Genomic DNA, 22,807 nt, shown 5'->3' with positions numbered 1-22,807 from the left:
ACCAACTATGTGAAGCCTTGAAAATACCAAGTAATTAACCACCAATTCAAAAGCCAAAATAATATGTATATTCCTCAGCTTCTTTTCCAAAATCCAAACTGTCAAGAACAAGTACAGAAATCCAACACCGCCATTGAAAATGGTCGAGACTATTTGGTAACTTGAAAAGCCTAGATAACTTGCTGGAACATAAACTCCTTTTGTTGACTTTCATATACATATATACTGAGCAAGAGCACCATAAGAAGAATTATGTCTAGGAAATTATCAACGCATGATTAATGCATGAAGAAGGAGGAGTCATAAAATCAAAAGCTGGAACTCTCACAAATTTCCCATAGAATCTGGTCCATAAATCCTCCATCATCCTTTTCAGTTACTCTAGACCTCTAGTGCTTTTCTTACTCAAACTTTAGACCCATCCAAAAGGTGTACCTTTCCCTTTTTATAATGAACTCCACTAACATTGCCTTGTCTGTTGAAACTATACATGGACATTAACATTTCTGTGCAAATATAACTAGGATAGATACTGCACTTGCAATCCCAGAATTCCAGAAAACAAAACTTGAAGAACAACAAACTTACTTGAAGAACTGGATTCATTCATTTTGATGCTTCTCCTCGCTTCTATTTGCTGCCAGTTCTCAGGTGGATTTCCTTCAGCACATGATCATAATCTTGTACTCCCAAGTTCAACTCAATGTTCCTCTACCATTTTCTGAAATTTGAGTCATCATGTAGTTCAACCTGATTGATGCTCAAAGGAAAATGAATAGATGTATATGAAATTGATCAGTAAAATCATTCTAGTTTATCATAATACTAGAATTGTCTATATGTCCCAAATAAAATGAAAATTAATGACTTGAACATTCATTTCACACCAAATGCATATGTTCAGAAAATAGAACTAAACCATTTTCAAGATTTTGAAATCCTTTGGGGTGTACTAATCTCTAATGATATCTGAATGTTCAATTTTCATCATATACAAAATCAAGAACCAAATGTTTGATACCAGACTTCTTTGGAAATAAGGATCAAATTAAATTTTAAGTTGCTTGATTTTATTGTTGAAAACCAAACAAGACAATTAATCTCCTTTACACTAAGCCATTTTGACAACATTTAGCATCTAAGAAGATTTAATTGACTTTATATCAACAATGTGATCATGACCAACCTGAAAGCCATTAACTGAAATATGTATGTATATATGCAGAAAATGAACTCTTCTATTTTCGAGATTTGACATCCTTTGTGGAGTACTATTCTCTAATAGTTCTAGATGCTCATTCACCTAATATATACAAGATTATGAAACCAAATGTTTGATGCAGAATTTCTTTAGAAATTAGGACGAAATTTAATTTTAAGTTTCATAATCTCTTTTTTGATGAAATTGATTAATTGAAGACAGTTTCATTGCTATCTATATGAGACTATTTTGATAGCATTTTCATATGCAAAATGCAACTGAATTCATTCTACACATTTCATCAGTGTATTTGATCCTTTAGAATCTTCATATATGAGACCACTTTGGCAGCACACCACATATGAAGTTTTCAAAATCAATATCAGAAACTTCAAACATGCATATCCATCATTTAGCATTTCAAAATAATATGGATAATATAAATATGCATTGAGATGAATACAATGTAATCTTCATATGAAATAGAGGTCCTCTTTGAAACAAAGGTGTTATAGGAGTCTGCTTTTTGCCTAAAGTAAGCTGATATTAGAAAATTCTGTGACTGACTCCTGACTTTGGAAATTCATAACTAATCCCAGGAAATTCCGTTTTGGGTGATTCCAGTTCCAAATGACTCTTTAAGATGTATGCTAAAACTCTTCTGAAGAAACCGACCTCAAATTCCCAGTAGATCAGTACAGTTTTGCAAAAGTAAGTGACTGAGTTGAAATTCCAGAAAATCTGAAAAATGGCTAAAATCTCTTTCTTTGGCCAAAAACTTTTTCATCACACAATTTCCCAACCAAGAAAAATATTGTGATTTCTAAGCAATTTTCTAAGGCTATTGCTCGGATTGAAAGCACATCAATTAAACATTGTATACAATGCTCAATATGTAATCTATGAATGACAAAGCCAAATTTGGTCTTGTTGCTTACCATTAAATTAACAATTATCTCTAACCATGTATAACACTTGGACAAATATAGCAACTGAGACAATTAAAATAGCAACAGCTAGCATTTGTCAAGATTTGTCATGCAAATCATGCAAATATAATTGACTATGAATTTTGGTTAATTTTGAGTATGCCATTATACAGATCAACACATGCTAGATAATTAAGATGACTATACCAAATATAAGATTGTAAATCAACAACAACATGAATCAAAGCCAAAATATAATCTGCACCAAATTAAATATTAAAGCCAGAAAACAAAAGTGGAGAGTATGTGATACTAACAAGATGCAGTTCCAGAATCCATTGATGCTTCTCCAATATCCACTCATCAATTATAATCCAAGTAATACATAAACACATACCAACTAAACTAGTCACACAGTAACAATGTAAGCAGTATACATTAATATCGATCAAACAACCAAATAAAATTATAGTTTCACTATAATGCCTCAATGGAACTCACCAAATCCAAGACTGATATTTTGGATACATATCTCATCTGCTTATAAAGCAAGACCTGGATCGACACCAACTTGGTAGAAGCTGCACTATTTGGTGATCAACAAAAGTGATAGAATTTGGTATTGCCTTAATTGCTCTTTGGTCGTTTTCTTCTCCTCTCAATGAATGAGGGTGATGGATAATAAATTTGGGAGAACCCAATTTCATTTACATCAATCCAAAGCAAAATGGATTTGCAAAGGTGAGAGCATTCATGTGTGGATAGATGCATCAGATATGCAATATACATGTAGATAACTGTATGCGGATTATATGAACATGTAATTGATCTATGTATGGCTGCTCTGATACCAATTGTTAGATAAACACTATGTGTACTCAATCTAAATCACATAAACTGAAACCTATACTAGATCAAAACATGTATATGAATTACTGCAAATTACCAGAATGTGTAATTGAACTCGGGATTGAAAACAGCCTATCAATCCTGAATCTGCAGAAAACAAGAACAACATGAACACAGAAACTTACTCGATGCTCTCCCACTGTCTATGATAGCCTTCTCCTGATTTCTCCTTTATGTTCTCTTAGTATATGGGACTAAAAACAAGAACAACTCGTGCATCAAAAGGGACCAATCTGACATATATGTACAGCAACCTTGCAAAGCAGTTTCATCCATAAAGAAACTGCTGCAATACCTTAACTGCCTATCAGCCTTAACTTCAACCTGATTTGGAATTCAAATAACAAATAAGCTTGTCTTAATGTGATATGTATATCATAAGCTTATACTATAGTCTAAACTTAGATTAATTACATATATGAAATATATATATGCAGAATACAAATTCTAGACAATGTCTTGTTCCATAAACAATGTTAATTTGCTTACACAATATATTGTTTGATCCAATAGTAACGAGTCATGCTAATCTACAGTTCTTTATCAAAGTATAAACTATAGTAATTAATTATCTAAAATAGTAATTTAACAACTTTGAAGCAACAAAGCCATGCCTAATGTATTTGATTTTCATATTAATTTTCTATGCGTATCTCTGTGTGTTGTACTTGTCGATCTCCATGGATGAGTCTATGCCGTCTTTGTCACGTCGTATTAGGTTTAGGCTGCCCTATAAATATAGGGTAACCATTTCCTTCTCTACCAAACCAAACTTAAATGGCCGGGAAGATTGTCTTGTTACTTATCTTCTGTGCAATAGTGGGAAGTGCTTCTGCTACTTCTAATGTGAGAGCCACATACCACCTCTACAATCCGCAAGATAACAACTGGGACTTGCTTGCAGTAGGAGCCTTCTGCGCAACATTTGATGCCAATCAGCCCTTCGAATGGCGCAGCAGGTATGGATGGACCGCCTTCTGCGGACCTGAAGGCCCTAGCGGAGCAGAGGCCTGCGGAAAATGCCTACTGGTAATTACTTAAGAATCTTAATTCTCAATCCTTCATCAACCAATGGAGGTTTGGATTTGGATGTGAATGTGTTTTCCCAGATAGACACTGATGGAAGAGGCTATGCACTAGGCGACCTTATTGTCAACTACGACTTTGTGGACTGCGGCGACTACATCAACCCTATCTAATACTTAATTAGAGTCCAAATTAATTATTTTTTAATTTTTTGCTAACTAGTAAATAAACTTCAACATATGGATATGAAACAAAGTTTTTGTTTCATCATATGAATGATATGTAGCACTAGAAGTAACAGTTTATTGTAACTGGAGCTGATTGAATAAAAGTGAAAGGTACTTGGCCTTTCTGGGCTTATAACAATGAGCATTTCTTGGCTAGATCAGATAACAAAGAAAAAGGATTAGTCTTTGTAACCAGATTGTCATTTCAACATTGTAGTCAGATTCAAAGCTGCCGGACTAATAGGTACAATTCAGGTCTTAATCCCCTTGTATATACAGATGAAAGCAAAGCAGTGGTGGAACCAAAACTCTACCAGACCGAATACTATGTCTACTTTGAAATAAGAAACAAACTCTAAGAGTCATAATCTGGGAGGAAAACATGGATATACATGGAGGATAAATTGTTGATGAATTTGCACAATGATTCTCATACTAACAGTGCTACTGATTTTAACATAAAGAAGTTACTAGTCTGCCATCCAACTCTGATCCACGATCATCCTCACTCTTCGGTTGTACCCCAGTCTGTTCTCGCTGAAGTACATGTAGAAAGCTTCAGAATTTGCAGGACACTTCGGGTTGGGATGACATATTAGGGACTGCAGTAAGCGAATGGTGCGTGTGAGTCTTCTCAGATTCTTGGTGTTCAAAACACTAAAAGTTCTCAGCATTATATACACAAGACTAATGTATATGCTATATGCAACATGTAACCCTGGATAAGTGCTTTGTAAATTCATAAATATAATCAAGGAAACAAGAATTCTACGCAAACAATGTAAAACATACCTGGATATACTTGAGTATATCTTCCACATCATTTATAGAAGTCCACCGATCCAGTAAATTATTAAAAGACATAATTCCATCTGCAGAAATGTTTGGATGAAACATTTGAGAAACAAATCGCACCATTGGTGGTTTGAGTGGATAATCCTCACTAAACTGAAGAGTCAACTTAAATGCGCCTCCCTCCCAAGGAGAATCCAAGGAATGAGGAACTATAACAACATTCCACAACATTATATCGCAATTGTAGAAGTCCGGGGGAACCACACTGATCCCTGCAGGTGGGTCTTGTAGCAGCCTCTTCAACTCTTTAAACAGCCTATACCTTGCACGAGTATAATCTGCGCCCGGGGGTGGGTAATCCGACACTTTTTTCTTTAGCCTGTCCAAGTATGAAAGGATCATACATTGCTAACTATATCAACCGAGCCTACCCTTATAGAATCTCTAAACAGCCTATTTACCTTGCAAAAACATCCTCTCCGCCTGTGGTTGAGTGTTCTACAAGCCGCAATCTGTCCAAACCTGGGAGCACCATACTAATCTCCGCGCCAGCAGGTGGGTCTTGTACAAGCCGCAATCTGTCCAAGTCAGGTAGCACCATACTCATCCCCACACCCGGAGGCGGGTCTTCTTCAATCCGCAGCATATCCAACTCCCTCGACAGAGTCTTGATTGAAGGAGTCAACATCATCAGTTCAGTCCTCTACCACCTACACATCACCCACAATCACAAAACAATAAAACACCAACCAAAACCAAGTAAAACAGCACTCTTTCAAAAGTCAAAACTAACCATTTCCCCAAAACCAACACAACCACACTTTTATATACCAAACAAACCAATTCTAAATTTGGGGCAGTTCAATTTGAGTAAAACAAACACTTAAAATCACCAACATAGACAAAAGCTTGACCTGAGTTAAAGCTCAAGACCCTAAAACCCAGCTCAAAGATCAAAACTTTCACTTCAATTCAACAGTTTCAGTACGCAACACAACCAAAGCAACCATCCTTTCTCCTGTTCATAAACCCTACACCCTAAAATCAAACCATTCAATCAATAAAGCTCGGGATTTGAGACCCTAAAAACACAAAATTGGGATCTTTCATTTCTATACCGACATGTAATTCAACCCAGTTTCAGAAATTAAAAGAGGGGAGAGGTAATCCGGGACAAGGGTATCTGACCTGGAGCTCCGAATAGCCAAGAGGTGGGGATCCGAAGAGGGTCCGAATCGGGTCGTGGTCTACGATCGGGACGGTGATCAAGGAACGTACGAGGCGGGAAGGGAAATTACTTTGCCTTCTTTTTGTTCTACTGATGGGGAAAATGACCAAAGAGGAAAGGGTGGCCTTCCCTTAGTTTATTGGTTTATATTCTTGGGTTGGGCCTTTGTGTTTTTGATCTTGGGCTGTACCCGAGAGGATGGGTTTCAATTAAAGACCACTAAAAAAATATGAGAATCCCTAAATCCGAAAATGTATGATGGCCAAAAGCGAAGGCAGTTCCCTAAAATTTAAAATTTAGAATGATAAAGATGAGAAAATTAGAATTAATTATTTCTGTAGGAAACGCCGGAATGTATTGGGGAGTTGAAAATAAGTTAAGATTGATTAGTTAGTCATCGTGACTTGAAGCAGACTCAAAAGATTTATTGTGTGCAATGAAAAATTCAAACAAGCTTGGTTTGAGGAGTGTTTTTTTTTTTTTTTTAAGGCAACAAATGTTACTTTATTTATCTCTTCTACGCTCGGAATAAGAAATGGAGACTCATGTTCATGATTACGGAACTCTTAAATGATGAGCTATCTCATCAAACTACTGAGGGGAACATAATAAGGCATATGTAGCTAACTATCAATATATATACGTAAAATTGTATGATACACCGGTTCATATATGAATTATCGATAGATCTGTGTTTATAAATAGCACCACCAAATGTTGTACACACTCGACTTGGTTATGCTACCCATTAGTCTCATAAGTCTAAGTCAAAACATAAAACAAACATACACAATCATGGACATACATATCGCCAATACAAATATGTCAATCCAATGCAAATTAATCGGTGGATGATGACATTCATGGTGATCGATCGTTTTCAAGCTTTGATTTCTTGCAGCTTACAATTATTACTTTGTATTCACAGAAGACTATAATTTTTTCTACCTGATATGAAGCTTTGAGGCAGCCAATTAACATCATAACGTTACGTACAATACAAGCCAGCTAGGGACCTCTAGTCAATAGTATTTGGCATGGTTGTTTGTCTTATTTATATTTGAATGCAATGATCAAGCCAACATACATCGTCAAATTGAATATCTTGCTCGCTGCTTCTAGATTAATTCCGCACTATAAGCTAAAAGACCTGCCATTTACTTAAGTTATTTCTTACATACCATATATACACACACACACTAGTCACTCCACGCTTAATTATACTATTTTTTCCTTTGTGACTTCTATTAATCCATATGGAACTTTTCAACGAATGAAAAACCAAGGCGTTGTTTTTACCTCATCTTCAATGACCCACTTCCAACTCTACCTGATTTTCTGCCGTGATCGAATTTTATTTGCAGCTTAGTTCGTGTATGTTCCATTCCACCCTACTATTTTTGACCTACCTCTCTCTCTCTCTCTCTCTCTCCCCGAGTCCCCGGAGAGTTTAATTCCCTGTACTTACGCAAATGCTATGCCCTCTGAGTCCTTGCCACGTCCTATAAATTCTAACCGGGCTCATGCATGGTCTGCATATTAATTGTGTCCGGCCAAATCAGAAGCAAGAGTCGTTTATGAATTGAATTAGTATCAGTTTGTATGCATGCATTTCTTCAGTCAAAGTCAGGACGTACTGGCGGTGGAAGCAAGCTGGTAGACAATTCATACATGCCAAATTCGGGGCAGTCTAGTAATTCTAACACCAACCTCCGTCCTATAAATTCAATCCCTTACTTCCCTGATCATCTCCCATATCCCCGATCGTATGTTAATCAGTTATCAGAAAATGTCCGGGAAACAATGCGTCGTGTTTTTGGTGATGGTGTGTGCCGCGATGGCCGGAATTGCTTCTGCGCAAAGTGCTACTAACGTGAGAGCCACGTACCACCTCTACAATCCGCAAGACAACAACTGGGACTTGCGAGCCGTGAGTGCCTATTGCGCGACGTGGGATGCCGACAAGCCCTTGGAATGGCGCAGCAAGTACGGATGGACCGCCTTCTGTCACCCCGCAGGTCCGACCGGACAAGAGGCCTGTGGAAAGTGCCTGCTGGTGACGAACACAGCCACCGGAGCTCAGACGACGGTGAGGATTGTCGACCAGTGCAGCAACGGAGGGCTGGACTTGGACGTTAATGTGTTTAACCAGATAGACACGAACGGAATTGGGTATCAGCAAGGATATCTTACAGTCAACTACGACTTTGTTGACTGTGGGGACTAAACTAATTAAACCCTAGCTAGCTTCTATCATGAATTGGTAAGAGAGCTAAATTTTATGGGAGATGCTTCTTCACGTGTGCAAAAATGGGTCTTCTTGCTCCCCCACTTGTGAGATGCTCCTCCGCTTTTTTGGCAGGCACGGTATTATAAACGTTGGGCTGTGGGATATAGCATGATAATACTTATTCAAGTCCTCCCACAGCTCCTGACCCAACACTGTCATATTCCCGTCGCAGTGTTCAATGTTTTGGGACTGTTGGGGGGTCTATGATACTATGATCTGTGTATCTGCTCCTCACGTCCCTCCTGTTATTTATGCTCTACAAAACCAACTGGTACAACGCTGGGGAGCACGCTTCTTCACGCGTGCAGAAGTGGGGTTTTGTCCAGTGCTCCACTTCTCTTTGTGTTAGTGGTCAGGGTCTTTTTCTTTGTGCGTTGGAAGGCATGTGAAGCTCACTAAAGCTGCTTTTCCTTTGCAGCCCCCACTGTGTTCATCCATTTCTCATTGTCTAGGAAGTCAGGATCTTTTCCCTTGTCCGAGGGAGGCCATGTGAAGCACAATTAAGTTTGGTTATGAACATTCTAGAATGTTCCTTGCTGTGCTTCCATATTTGTGTCACTTTTCTGGGATTGGCCTTGGCTTAGTCCTCCATCCCTCTTGTATTAGTTTTCATCCTCAAAAAAAAAAAAAAAAAAAAAAAAAAAATTTATGGGAGAGGATCCTCTCCTGAGCAAATTAGAGACATGAGCTGCAGCTTTTTCCCAGATCATGACACGTGTCCAACTTAACATCTAATGGCCTACAATAAATTAGAAAACCTAATCTCCAATTTTTTTTTAGTTTTATGTTGCCGCCCTCTTTGTTTCGTTTCCCTGCCTTCTCCATCTTGTTCTTGGCCGCTTCTGCTATGAAACAAAAAAACACAAGTCTTCAGTCTTTAAATTCAATGGCTATGTGCAGGGAGATCTAATCAAAAGTTCAAAACTTTAGTTTTGAGTTTTTTTTTGTATCTACAGTTTTTTTTTTTTTTCTTGGGTCTGATTATTGATCTGTAGCTGCATTGATTTGCTGTATTGGTTGTGCTTTTTTAGTTTACTAAGTGTCAATTGCAGATTGTTATAGTTACTATATAAGAAATTGGTTGCAGATGGATAATTCATTGGGTGCAACAGACAAAGATATTGAGAGTTCTGGACTCACAAACTTGGTTGCCTTCTCTGTATACTTCCTTGTCTCCACCAGCAACTTCTGATGCTTTCAATTTCTTCAGAACCGCCGCACTCATATTGGAAGAGCTCTTCAAACTGAGCTGCTTCAAAATTAGAGAAGCAAATGCAAGTACGAGCCTCAGTAGTACTTATGGTCATCATCAAGAAGATGTATTCTCCACTCCTTTCTTCTCTGAATTCAAAAAGTTCACAAACTAACACTAATTGGTTCCGAGTGATGAAAAAGAAGCAGATCAATCCAAAATGCAAAAAAGCATGAATCAATCCAAACAAGCTCACTCTTCCAATTCCTCTTTATTGTAAGCCATCAGCGATAGACCCAGAAAAACATTGATAAAGAGAATAAAATCAACCAAAAAGTAATCAAACAAATTGAAGGATTTCGAATCTCACACCGGAAATCGCCCAAACCAAAACCAATCGAAGCGTCGACGGTGAACTTGTTGTAGCTGAAAAATTGTGCACAAAAGCTGGAAGTGTAGGTCGTGAGAGAGAGGAACAGAACAAAGCCTTCAAATTTGCCTCCCACCCATATTGCACGGCCCTTCTCTACTCTGTACCCGCGCTTCAAAATCCCTTTCTTGCCCCGCCGTTTCGAGAAAACCCGATTCGGAGCCTGACCCGGACTGAGCCTAGCCAAAACCCCGGCGCCGGAAAACCGCAGCCGGCTGAAATGAAGGTGGAGAAAAAGACCAGCCTTTCACGATTTCGAGGAAGCCCCGGCACGGGCGGAGGAGCGAGGCGGCAGCGGTGCAGGATTACGTGAGGGACACACTCAACCGGACGTTTAAAACAATCCAGGAGCTGAACCCGGAGATTTTCGAGAAGGGAGAATTGATGAGAGAGATAGAGGGAAGGAAAAGAGGAGTTGTAGACCATTAGATGTAAGTTGGACACGTGTCGTGATCTGGAAGAAAGCTCAGGCAGCTCAGGTCATTAATGTGCTCAGGAGAGGATCATGTCCCAAATTTTATATGTAAAATAAGACATGAATAAACTTCATCATAGATGAAAGATGGAATAAATTAACAAAGGTGGTATTATTGCTTCTTCTTCTTCTTCTTTTTATTTTTTATCTGAATGGTATTATTGCTTCTTGATTAATTATAATTACAAGCATTTTTTTTTCTGATAATTACAAGCATAATAATTATAAAATTCAATTCACTGCTATTTAAATAATACTGATATGTGTGTGTGTGTATTTCTATAGATGGAGTTGGATGAAATTCTGTACAACGCAATGCAATGTATTAATGTCAAATGAATTACTTACTTAGATGATAATTCTTTCTTTCGCGCCAAAAGAATATAAACGGATTCAATTATAGATTGGCCCGGATTAGACCCTGTTAACGTTAGTGATCCATGGGATCTCTAGTTAGCTTTAGAGAGAGAGAGAGAGAGAGTGACACGAGATGTATAGTGGTTCGTTTCCCGCCTTAGCGGGAAACTACGTCCACTTGAATGTTACACTAGTGTGTTGAGCCTTGCGGCCCAAGGGGATTACAAAAGATGTAATGGGATGGATTCTAAGTGTGAGGAGGGGTCCCTTTTATAGGTAAGGGAACCCCTCTCAATTACATTTTCTTAGATGTGGGATGCAATCAACACTATTCTAGTGCATAAAGCCTAGTTGTGAGGGCATGTTGGCAAGGCCGGAAAGGTGGCTTCCTGGCGACGGATTTGCCACTTCCGGATACCGTAGCGTAGCTTGAACATAGGGCTACAAGATGCAAGTAGCGGTTGGGCCTCACCATGGCTTGTGGGTGTCCCAAAGAGGGTGTTAATTATGCTTGGTGAGATAGCAAACTAGCCTTGCTAGTAGAGGTATCTACAAGTCCCCGAAGTCCCCAAGTAAGAGGAGCTTCTTGGTTGGGGAGTTATACACATGATGTCACCAAGCAAAAGTAACCGGGCGGTACGGAGCCCCTACAAGTCCCCGAACTCCGTAAGCAAGAAGTGACTCGTTAACCTGCACAACAAAGACAAAAAACAGGCATACGTAGAATGCTCGTTGCATTGGGCAACAAATGTGAGTTGCATTGATATGCGTTAGCATATATAAACGTATGGGGTGTGTGATACATGTTGATGCATACACGCGAATGATGCCGAGTACGATCGATTATGACGTACAAACTCGAGAACGCGTATGGTCGTGTGAGCATATGGATTGGATATGATAAGTGTAAGTTGCATGAGCGGTGCGAAGGTAAGCGTTTGTAATTCGTGAATGATGAATACGTGAACGCTTGTATTTGTTTGGTTGTCGCTTGTATTAATGGAACGTGAAAAGAATTCGATTTGTCGCAATCGGTAAACGACAAATGGTAGAAAAAATCCATGTTCCATTAACGTGTGGTGTGTCGAGTAGACATGAGTGTGGAGCTTGGGAATGCCGGGAAGGCGTGAGCGGAAAACTCGGGGTTGCCGGGAAGGCATGAGCGAGAAGCTCGAGGATTACCGGGAAGGCATGAGCGGAAAGCTCGTGAGCGGGAAGCTCGTGGGTTGCCGGGAAGGCATGAGCGGAAGCTCAAGGGTTGCCGGGAAGGCATGAGCGGAAGCTCATGGGTTGCCGGGAAGGCAAGAGCGGGAGCTCAAGGGTTGCCGGGAAGGCATGAGCTGGAGCTCGTGGGTTGCCGGGAAGGCATGAGCGGAAGCTCGTGGGTTGCCGGGAAGGCATGAGCGGAAGCTCTCGGGTTGTCGGGAAGGCATGAGCAGAAGCTCTCGGGTTGTCGGGAAGGCATGAGCAGAAGCTCGGGGGTTGTCGGGAAGGCATGAGCGGAAGCTCGTGGGTTGCCGGGAAGGCATGAGCGGAAGCTCGGGGGTTGTCGGGAAGGCATGAGCGGGAAGCTCAATGGTTGCCGGGAAGGCATGAGCGGGAGCTCCAGGGTTGCCTGGGAGGCATGAGCGGGAGCTCTAGGGTTGCCTGGAAGGCATGAGCGGAAGCTCGGGGGTGCCGTGAAGGCATGAGTGGAAGCTCGGGGGTGCCGCGAAGGCATGAGTGGAAGCTCGGGGGTTGCCGGGAAGGCATGAGGGGGAAGCTCAATGGTTGCCGGGAAGGCATGAGCGGGAGCTCAAGGGTTGCCGAGAAGGCATGAGCGGGAGCTCGTGGGTTGCCGGGAAGGCATGAGCGGGAGCTCGTGGGTTGCCGGGAAGGCATGAGCGAAAGCTCGTGGGTGCCGGGAAGGCATGAGCGGCAGCTCGGGGGTGCCGGGAAGGCATGAGCGGAAGCTCGGGGGTGCCGGGAAGGCATGAGCGGAAGCTCGTGGGTTGCCGGGAAGGCATGAGCGGAAGCTCGTGGGTTGCCGGGAAGGCATGAGCGGAAGCTCGTGGGTTGCCGGGAAGGCATGAGGGGAAGCTCGGGGGTGCCGCGAAGGCGTGAGAGGTAAGCTCGTGAGCGGGAGCTCGGGGGTGCCGCGAAGGCGTGAGAGGTAAGCTCGTGAGCGGGAGCTCGGGGGTGCCGCGAAGGCGTGAGCGGAAGCTCATGGTGGCGGGAAGCCATGAGGGCGAAAGCCTGGCGGTGCCGCTGAGGCACGAGCGCGAAAGCCTGGCGGTGCCGCTGAGGCACAAGCGCGAAAGCTCAAGGGTTGCCGCTGAGGCACGAGCGCGAAAGCCTGGCGGTGCCGCTGAGGCACGAGCGCGAAAGCCTGGCTGTGCTGCTGAGGCACTAGCACGAAAGCTCAAGGGTTGCCGCTGAGGCACGAGCGCGAAAGCCGGGCGGTGCCGCTGAGGCACGAGCGCAGAGCTCGGTGTTGCCATGAGGCATTAACGGGTAGCTCGATGGTGATGCCTTGAGGCATAAGCGTGGCCGTTGCTAATTATGCTGGGCTGTATGTATAAGTCCCCGAAGTCCCCAGTCAAGGAGGGTGTTCTTGCGGGCTGATACCAAAGCGTAGCTTTATGCCGTATATCAAGCATAATTAGTGCGAGTGCGTCGTCCATCTAGAATTGGTCGGAGCGAACGCTTTTGCCCTTTCGGGTGGGCCCCTGCTAGGCCTTGCGAGGAGTCCCCCACTCCTGGCTATAGACCTCCGGATGGTCGGAAAATTGTTTGATGAGGGGAGCTGCGTTTAAGCAGTGGGCGTTAGGTAGCGAACCTAATCTTAGATACCCAAGCGTCGAGGTTAACTGCCGGATCAATGGCTACCGTGGGCTGTGTTAAATAGTCCCTTTACTTTTTCTCGAAGGAGAAAAGCTTGACTGCAATGCCGCGTAGCGGTCATTGTCATTATGAGGCGTTGCCTTACCGCTTGGCTGTTGGTCGTAGAACATAGACTCGTAAAGTTTGTATCTGTATAAAAAATGATAAACACATAGAGCAAGTAATAATATTTTGTTTGAGTGTCCCATGTTTATTTAATTGAGTTGCAAAAATAGAAGCATGGCATATGTGTATAGCATGTACTTGTAATGTGGATGCTAATAACATTGTATTATTGTAAACTTGCTTAGAGTTCGTTTGAGATCGGTATACGAAGCATGACATATCTAGCATGTGAGGTCTAGAAAGTGTTGCCAAATCTACGAAATGTTGTTGGCATGCTCAAAAGTTTATGGAAGCATGTAAAAGCATATCAAGTGTGATATATTGTAGGCATGCTTGGAAGTAGTAAAAGCATGGCATTGGCATGGCACTAGCTCAAATTGAAAGAGCGTAAAGAAAGATATAGTTACTTATCTTATGCCGATTTGGAGGCTAGCGGAGTTAGCCGAGCATGGCGGTCCATTACTTGTGACGGATAAAGTATTCCGATAATGTACGTCAACTCATAGTTGTGGTTGAATGCTCAATAGAAATAGTTTTGAATTTCATAATATGCAGCGGTGACGTGCATGGTTGTGTTAACATGAATATGTGCCCATACCCCTACATGTATGGTAATAAGCATGAGATTTCAATGGCACCTGGGTGGTGGGAACACATATATATCATGAACTATGTACTTGAGAGTTGAGACTATAGGATTCATGAAGGTATAGGTATGTGAAATAGAGATGGCTATACACACCGCTTGTCAGCAAGTAAATGAATATGCATGTGCAATAATGTGGTAGCCGACATGTGCATGTGTAGACATTGTAAGCATGTGGGGCGTAAAAGGCCTAAATTCCATACATGGCACGTGCATGTTTGAATCCCATCTATCAATAATCAATTAAGAGTGTGCTGTAAGTGGCTATAGGTTTATGCATATGGAACACATAAATAAGCGACACGTGTGTTGTAGTTATGCACCATCAGAGAATATTATGTACAGAAGTAAGCATGATAGACGTGGTCTCATGTAGTCCACACGTAGGCATATATTGCTTGACTCTTATTATGATTATTCTATAAGTCAATATAGAGGCTGAACGAGTAATTGATAACTGTTGGTTTTTGAAAACTTATCTCGTTGTCAGCTTGGCTGAGATTCTTTGAAGAGCTGTCTAATAGTTCGAGGACGAATGCCCAGATGGGTGTCAAGGGTAGCCAAATCAAGATCCTTCTTATGTTTTTGGTCGAGTCATGATAGCTGGGTTTGCTGCAAAAGTGTAAATGAATGCAGTGCAGCGACCAGAGCACAGCGGGAAAGCTCAGCGGGGGTCGCCCGGAGGAGAATCTCGGCGGGGGTCGTCCGGAGGGGTATCTCGGCGGGGGTCGTCCGGAGTTGAAGCTCAGCGGAGGATCGTCCGGAGTTGAAGCTCAGCGGAGGATCGTCCGGAGTCATTCCCAATCTGTGGGGACGTGTGGCGGAGGGAGCCTTGCTCGGCGGAAGATATGGTCGGCGGAGCGGAGGTGCCAGCACTAATGGGCGGTGCATCAAGATTGCATTGAGGTTGTGTTCCGCGGTGTTGTGTCCGACGGAGGTGGAACTGCCCAGCAGTGGATGCCTTGGTTGGCGGTGGCTCCTAGCGGAACGGAGCCTTGGCAGTTGGCGGAGCGTGATCGAATCAGCAGTGCTTGATCAGCGGCTTTCTGCCAGCGGAGCTAGTGGTGGCGGAGGTTTGGGCCAGCGGTGAAGCTATCCGGCGGAGCGGAGCTTGGTGCTCGGTGGAGTTGGCTAGCGGAGATGCTTTAGCTAGCTGAGGTGGCCAGCGGAGGTAGGATTGGCTAGCGGAACGGGGCATTTGACCTGCGGAGCGGAGCCCTGTCCAGCGGTGCGAAGAATTTGACCGAGAGCAGAGCAGTCCACCGGTTGCAGGTTGGCGGAGCACTCTCCAGCGGAGCGGAGCTATTTTGCCGGTGGTGCTGGTGCTTGACGAAATGGATGATTGTTGATCGTGGGTGCCCATATCAATTGCAGTTTGATGTTTTGTGGCCGGCGGTGAGGCTTGGCTTGCGGTGGTAGCGAAGCTTGCTGGTTTTGCCAGTAAAGCTTTGGCGGTGCCTAGCGGAGTTTTACCCGCTGAATAAGTGTGGCGGAGCGGAGCCCTGTGCTCACCTGGAGCTCGACGGAGATTCGACGCTAGCTCAGCGGCGGATCGAAGTTCGGCGGAAGACTCGGAGCTCAGCGGAGCCACGCTCAGTGGTGGAGCAGCTCGGCGGGTGAGAAGTTCGGCGGAAGACTCGGAGCTCAGCGGTGCCACGCTCAGTGGTGGAGCAGCTCGGCGAGTGAGAAGTTCAGCGGAAGACTCGGAGCTCAGCGGAGACGGCTAATGTGTTGTTCGGCGGAGTCGCTGTTGCTGCTGGTATTCTGCTAGCGGAGGCTGCAGTGGGTTGACGCTAGCGTGCCGCTGGTGCTGATGATGATCGAAGAATGATCATGGGTGGCCAAAGGAGATCTCTGGGTGTCCAGAGAGAATTGGCACCAAAAAAAATTTTGTTTTTTTTTTGTTTGCCAGCGTTGACCTTTTTTTTACCGCTGTTGACCAACCTTGAATGGTGTTGATTGGAGTTGGGCGTTGACCAGAGTTGACCAGCCCTAATTTGATGTTTACCGAAGTTCATGGTACGTGATGAAGCATTTGTGTTGGCTTCCTACAGACAGCGCCAATGTTAACGTTAGTGATCCGTGGGATCTCTAGTTAGCTTTAGAGAGAGAGAGAGAGAGTGACACGAGATGTATAGTGGTTCGTTTCTCGCCTTAGCGGGAAACTACGTCCACTTGAATGTTACACTAGTGTGTTGAGCCTTGCGGCCCAAGGGGATTACAAAAGATGTAATGGGATGGATTCTAAGTGTGAGGAGGGGTCCCTTTTATAGGTAAGGGAACCCCTCTCAATTACATTTTCTTAGATGTGGGATGCAATCAACACTATTCTAGTGCATAAAGCCTAGTTGTGAGGGCATGTTGGCAAGGCCGGAAAAGTGGCTTCCCGGCGACGGATTTGCCACTTCCGGATACCGTAGCGTAACTTGAACATAGGGCTACAAGATGCAAGTAGCGGTTGGGCCTCACCATGGCTTGTGGGTGTCCCAAAGAGGGTGTTAATTATGCTTGGTGAGATAGCAAACTAGCCTTGCTAGTAAATGTATCTACAGACCCTAAAGAAAGGACTGGTGCAGCGGTCCTCACGTCTTAACCATTAATGAAACCGTAGAATACACGGGGGGGGGGACATAATGCCTTAACCCCAAATTACAATAAGCCTCAAGAGAACCACCCGAGATAATAACAGGCGTGTCATCTAAGAATATGCATTCTAACATGCACCCTTTAGCGAATAGTGCTCTACGGGCTACTCCATTCGCTTTACAAATGTGGTGACAAACCGGAAAGATAATGCTCACTCGTAGCCATGAGTTACCAATACTATCAGCTTTCCTAGTATGCTGCCACCGGAAATATAACCCGGTGACACTTAGCTTCATTCTGCCACTAGGAGGCTGCGACCATTTGACAAAACAATCGAAAATGCTTAAGACACCAAAAAATGATACCAAATTAATGACGTGACAAGTGACACATCATTATTTTAGACATAATAATTTCCAACAATGTTTCCCTCTTCTAATTTTATCATTATAAAAAAATATCAATATATTATTTATTAAAGAAATTGGATATATACTAATTGAGTGTTCGTCTACTGTAGCTTAGGAACAGTACTGGCTCGAGCCGAGCCGAGCCGGTGTAAGAAAAGACGATTTTACCCCTCTTTCCTCTTATTTTACGACGCTGCCACTCACCTGGGTATAAAGAACCTATTGATCAGCTGCAGCAGTTTTGTTCTCTTTCCGCTCTCTTCTCCCCCTTCAGAAAGTGATGGCCACGGATTGCGACAGAGAGAGAGGTATGCTGTGTCTTCTGGGTCCCTTCACTATTCTGCGAGAGAGAGAACGAGGGAGTGAAGGCTGATCCGAGAGAGAGGAAGAACAGGGAACGGGAAGAGGAAGAAGATTTTGATACACCAAGTTGAGGTAATGACTTTTTTCCTGAAATTTTAGTTCCTGATTGAAGGTTTGGTTTGCCATGCATGCTGGGTATATGCGGGAATTGGATTTCAGAATTTGTTTTTTCTTTTTCTCTGTTTGAGTTGAAAGCTCTGTGTGTTTTGAAGTAGTGGGTAGCTGAGATTTAAGAGCATCTGAGATGAAGTCCATGAAGGTAGATGGCTATAGGAAATGTTTTTGAGGGCTCGGTTTTGACGGATTTTCCCTTTTATAACTTTCAATTTATCTCCTGTATTTGTAGCTTGAGTTTCCAATAAATTAGTTAGAGCTGTCTTCTTTTTATTAGAAATTGCTTTTTGAAACTTGATCAAAATTGTAGAGCCAGAGGATGTAGTTTAAGTTGATGAATGACTAATTGGCCAGTAGATGTACTGATTGTACTATTGCTGTCCTGTTTTATAGTTTGATGAAAAAGCCCCTATGCAATTTTAGTTCATCATTAACTTTTAGGTATATTTCTTCGTCTCTTAGTCTGATTTGGTTGAGTTTTCTGTGGACTTTGGTTGTTCAGCTCTGAGGAGTTGTGGAGCCTTACAATGTCCTTTTTATTAGACCAAACCAACTTAAGAATAATAGGATACTAAATGCGTCTTTCCTTTGAAAAAAATTTCTTATGAAATAAGCTTACTGGATCCAACATTACTACTTATGAAGCACATACCCAGAGTTTCTTATCAATTCTTTCTGTCTTATATCTACTTGCAATTTTTAGAAAACCATACTGCATGAAAGATACTACTGTGAAGTGTGAATCTATGATATGGGTACGGGTGGTTTTTATCAATAAACAACATTTTTATCTCTCATTTGAAGATTTGGAGCAAAAGTTATAAGGAAAGGGAAGCTGAAAACTTTAGTTTATGCATTTCCTCATTTCACACATACTGAAGCACACGTTCATTCCTAAGCAGAAGAACATCATCTTCTTCAAATTTGCCGGTATGACAAATCAAAATGATGGTTGGGCCGACAGCAAAGGGATCTTCATTTTAAGAGGTATTTGCTTGGTTTCTTCGGTCTAATTCTTCTTATCTGACTCATTTTGGGGTTGGGCTCTTAGATTGTAGCTTTAGCATCTACAACTAGAGCCCAAGATGGTATCTTTTATTTAACAAATTTAATATATCACCGAGGTATATATATTTGTAGTTAGTCTGCATGCCGAACTGAGTCACTAATTTTCTACTCTCTGTTTAGGCTTCCAACAAAGCTTTTGCTGATGCATATGCGGTGACAGCAGTTAGCCAAGAAGTTGTTCATCTGGAAAGTTCCAATTAAAAGAAGCAGAGTTCAAAGCTCCGTCTATCTAAGCTTCTATATATATAAATGAAAGAGAGGGGAGGATTTACGATCGTTCATCAGGTAAAGCACAAATATTTCATGGTTAAGAATTTTGGAGATGATATGTTGTGGTTAGAAAGAAAAATTGAATTAACTACATGTTTTTCCTTCTGAGTTCATCAAAATTTTAACTTCTGGTTAGAAAGAAAAAGTCTCACATTTCCAATAAGCAAGACAGGCTTGGACATCCTCATCATCAATAGGTGGCCTTAGTTATTTTGCCATGAATAAGGGGAGCGGCAATGTGTTTTTCTAAGTTATCTGTTAACACAGAGCCACTTATACTCACTATTGGAACAAGAGTAATAATGGTGGCTCATTAAGCTTTTCAGAGTAGTCCTAAAGTCCAAATAACCTTTAGCAAGCTCAAAGATATCGCAACAGCTACTCCAGTTCTTTTGAAAGAAAAGCAGCAGGAAACCATCACTCCCAGAGGTTTATAGCCTCCAATTGAGAGTAAGGTTTTTCATGAAGACATTGTCATAACTAATCTCACAGTATAGAGAATTTATGATCTGCAAGGAAAGTTAGAAACACATCAATATTAAAAGCTGTATACTTTTAGGTGTATGATCTGCAACGAAAATTATAGTTGCAATTCAATCTGTTTGTGGATAAAGAAACTAAATCGAAATGTAGTTTACAAGCTAGCTACTTTATCTTATTGTAATCCGTATAAACCGTTGTTCTTTTATCTAGGCTGTTGGCACTAACAGAACCAAGCCAAATCTTAAAGGTGAAAAACCCATAAGCATTGATATAGAGAACATCTGAGAAATATATGAGCTGAAGACACAAATGCAAAATCTAAAAGTTCCTCACAAGATGGCCAGACAAAGAGGGACTCAGATTACTCTTCAAGTGAGAATTGGTGCCATGATGAGCCATTATCTGTATCTGCCATCCTATTACCAATTAATCATTTTGAATTGGTAAGCCTATAGAAGACAGAAATGTGCCTGCGTTTATCCAGTTGATGATTTTGTACTGAATTATTATAGGATTACCTGGACAGGAGATTGTTGATTGCTATATATAAGCAGGGTTTAATTTTATGTGTTGGATATTTATCTACAATTTACATAATATATGCAGTTCGTACTCTGTTCTGTAAATTACTCCCTCCTGGAAATTTCATTTGGGTGTTGACTAATTCACTATAGAAACAAAGAGTAGCCTTTTTACAGTTATTAAATTTCAATAACAAGATTCAACCATTTATCCTGTAGTGACTGATCAAGCATTTATAATTTATATCAAATATAATAGCAACATGATCAAACTATCATGCTAGCAATTTGTCCTAACTAAATCCCACATGTCTCAATAATAGAGCTCCTGCAACTTCTAGGTGTCTGTTCCTTTAATTACACTGTTTTACTCACAAAATTTGTATCAGCATTCCTATTTACTTTTAATAGATTAGTCTCCAGCATAATGGTGTGAGCATGTACAACTTTTAAAGAAATGATCTTTGGTATCTCTGTTATGCTCAACAAGTCACCACTAAAATCTTTGCCAGCCTAAAGCACTCTCTGATACAATTTATACATGCCAGAGGAAAATCCTGCTGAAAATAATATGGTGACTAAATCCCTTCCTATATTTGATTTGATTTTGTAGTTTTTTTTTTTCATTTTCTTTATGTTATTTGTTGCTGGGATGTCATTATTTCCAGTTTCTGTCGATCAGCGTTGGGATTTGTTTGTAGTCTTGCAAGTTTTTGTGCTTTTGAGGCTGAAATTGTTACCTTTTTAATGTTTTGGTGTCATGATCTTCTGATTTCATTCCTTGGCCCTTTCAAATTTGTAGGGTTGCAGTTTATAAATATTGAGGCAGCCAAACCATTTTGATTAAGGTAATTGAACTTATTGGATTATCTCTGCAAATAAACTAAAATGATCAATCTCTTAACATTTGGTCCTTTTTGGTTTTTTCTATTATCGAAATTTTTTTACAGATAGATAGTGCAGATAAGATTGATCTGTTTGGATCTTCTATTGTTGTTAGTTTGTGCAAATGAAACACTTCTTTTTATAGTCTTACATTGTCTTATAACCATAGTTGTTAATAATATGATTAATATCCAAAGTTCCTGATTAGCATTTTCATTGTTATGAAAAAGTTTTATCACTGATATGCCTAAGATATCAGGTTGTGTTTATGCAGAATGATCATGTGGTATTTGGTGCCTGCCACACTATCTTCACTACTTATTATGCCTTAGTCAGAGGGTATGTAAAACTATTTGATATGCTCAAAGTTTAATAAATTTTAGACATCCTGTATTATTTTTGCAATATCTTCCTTTAATATTTTTGACAAGTAATATTTATCTCCAGCATAGTTTCATCTCAATTGATGGACTTTGGTATGGTGTTAAGAACATCGAGTAATGGAGCCGAGTCGGAAGAAATTATAGACCAACTTCAATGGCATAGGTTCTCTCAAGAAGAATGTGCCAACATTGATACAGTTATTGGCATTGATAAGAAAAAAAAACTAAAAACCAAGTCAAGCCATGTGGTCTAAATAATGAAACTACTGGAGAGCGGATAAAGGTCCAAATAAAGCGGTACCTGAAGATGGGATTCTGGAAGAGTGTCAGCCGATTGTTTAGCTATTTCGCATTTCTTCTGTACGCTTGATTTGCATAGCTTGGATTCACTTTCAGCTTTAATATACTGTGCTCTTGAACCTCTCTATGTTTGATCTCTTTGGTGTAGAAAAAGATGGTCAAAACAATGCCCATTTTAGGTTTTAGGTCTGCAGCATGTTTTGGAATTTGGAGACTTCAAATCACTGTTAGATTAATGCTCAAGGCTTTTTTTTTTTTGGGGATGAGTTTATCTCTATGGGTGGTTCTATTCAGACCTCCACATTTACTATATAGACCTCTTTTAATTTTTGAACAATTTTATTTCCTACTGTACCCTTCTAGAACTGGAACCGTTGAACATGTCTTTGTCTTCTATCTTCTCCTCTCTATATTTAGTTTGTTTCATAATTGTTGTTTACAACTTCAATTCTTTTAGTTGAAATTGGGATATGCAGACGATCATAACAATTGAATAAAGACACTTCAAACTTTATCATGTGAGGTTACTTTTATATGCCATAACCATTTCTTATTATTCGTTTTAGTATTATGAACTACAACTTGATTATCCAGCAGCATAACCTGATACAAGGTTGATTTCCCAATTATACCAGAGATTTATTGGGAGACCCATTATGAGAATATTGATAAAGTCAGATTATTTTTCAAAAAATATCTAATCTTGCATCTTTGAGCAGCCATAGCGCCGG

The 22,807-nt window shown here is 41.2% G+C and overlaps 2 protein-coding genes, 1 long non-coding RNA gene and 1 pseudogene across 8 annotated transcripts; 3 read left to right on the top strand and 1 right to left on the bottom strand.

The window, feature by feature from the left end:
• Positions 1–3,652: 3,652 nt before the first annotated feature.
• Positions 3,653–4,382, top strand: LOC133723732 (pathogenesis-related protein PR-4-like; annotated as a pseudogene).
• Positions 4,383–4,393: 11 nt separating this feature from the next.
• Positions 4,394–6,421, bottom strand: LOC133723731 (ubiquitin-conjugating enzyme E2 2-like). Of its 2 annotated transcripts, XM_062150604.1 has the most exons (5): positions 6,276–6,421; positions 6,002–6,125; positions 5,549–5,797; positions 5,085–5,466; positions 4,394–4,894 (listed from the first exon to the last, which is right to left on the bottom strand). In XM_062150604.1, the coding sequence occupies exons 3-5, from the start codon at positions 5,776–5,778 to the stop codon at positions 4,763–4,765; spliced, it is 744 nt and encodes a 247-aa protein (XP_062006588.1). In that variant the 5' UTR covers positions 5,779–5,797; positions 6,002–6,125; positions 6,276–6,421; the 3' UTR covers positions 4,394–4,762. The 2 variants fall into 2 exon arrangements, with proteins under 2 accessions (XP_062006588.1, XP_062006587.1); XM_062150603.1 differs by lacking the exon at positions 6,002–6,125.
• A 1,731-nt stretch (positions 6,422–8,152) lies between these two features.
• On the top strand, positions 8,153–8,542 carry LOC133720928 (pathogenesis-related protein PR-4-like). The gene has a single exon (XM_062147418.1). It carries the CDS (start codon positions 8,153–8,155, stop codon positions 8,540–8,542), a length of 390 nt encoding a protein of 129 aa, XP_062003402.1.
• Positions 8,543–17,941: 9,399 nt separating this feature from the next.
• Positions 17,942–22,441, top strand: LOC133721965 (uncharacterized). 5 transcript variants are annotated; one of them, XR_009852404.1, is made up of 8 exons: positions 17,942–18,124; positions 18,971–19,153; positions 19,355–19,519; positions 19,831–19,954; positions 20,198–20,430; positions 21,311–21,356; positions 21,668–21,732; positions 21,841–22,441. It is a non-coding gene; the product is annotated as an uncharacterized LOC133721965 (long non-coding RNA). The 5 variants fall into 5 exon arrangements; XR_009852401.1 differs by lacking the exon at positions 19,831–19,954 and having other exon boundaries at positions 19,069–19,153; XR_009852400.1 differs by lacking the exon at positions 19,831–19,954.
• The last annotated feature ends 366 nt before the right edge of the window (positions 22,442–22,807 follow it).

This window comes from Rosa rugosa, chromosome 7 (assembly GCF_958449725.1).
Source record: "Rosa rugosa chromosome 7, drRosRugo1.1, whole genome shotgun sequence".
Classification (NCBI taxonomy): Eukaryota; Viridiplantae; Streptophyta; class Magnoliopsida; order Rosales; family Rosaceae; genus Rosa; species Rosa rugosa.
The sequence above is the reverse complement of the archived record's forward strand: the minus strand, read 5'-3'. Positions and strand labels throughout refer to the sequence as shown.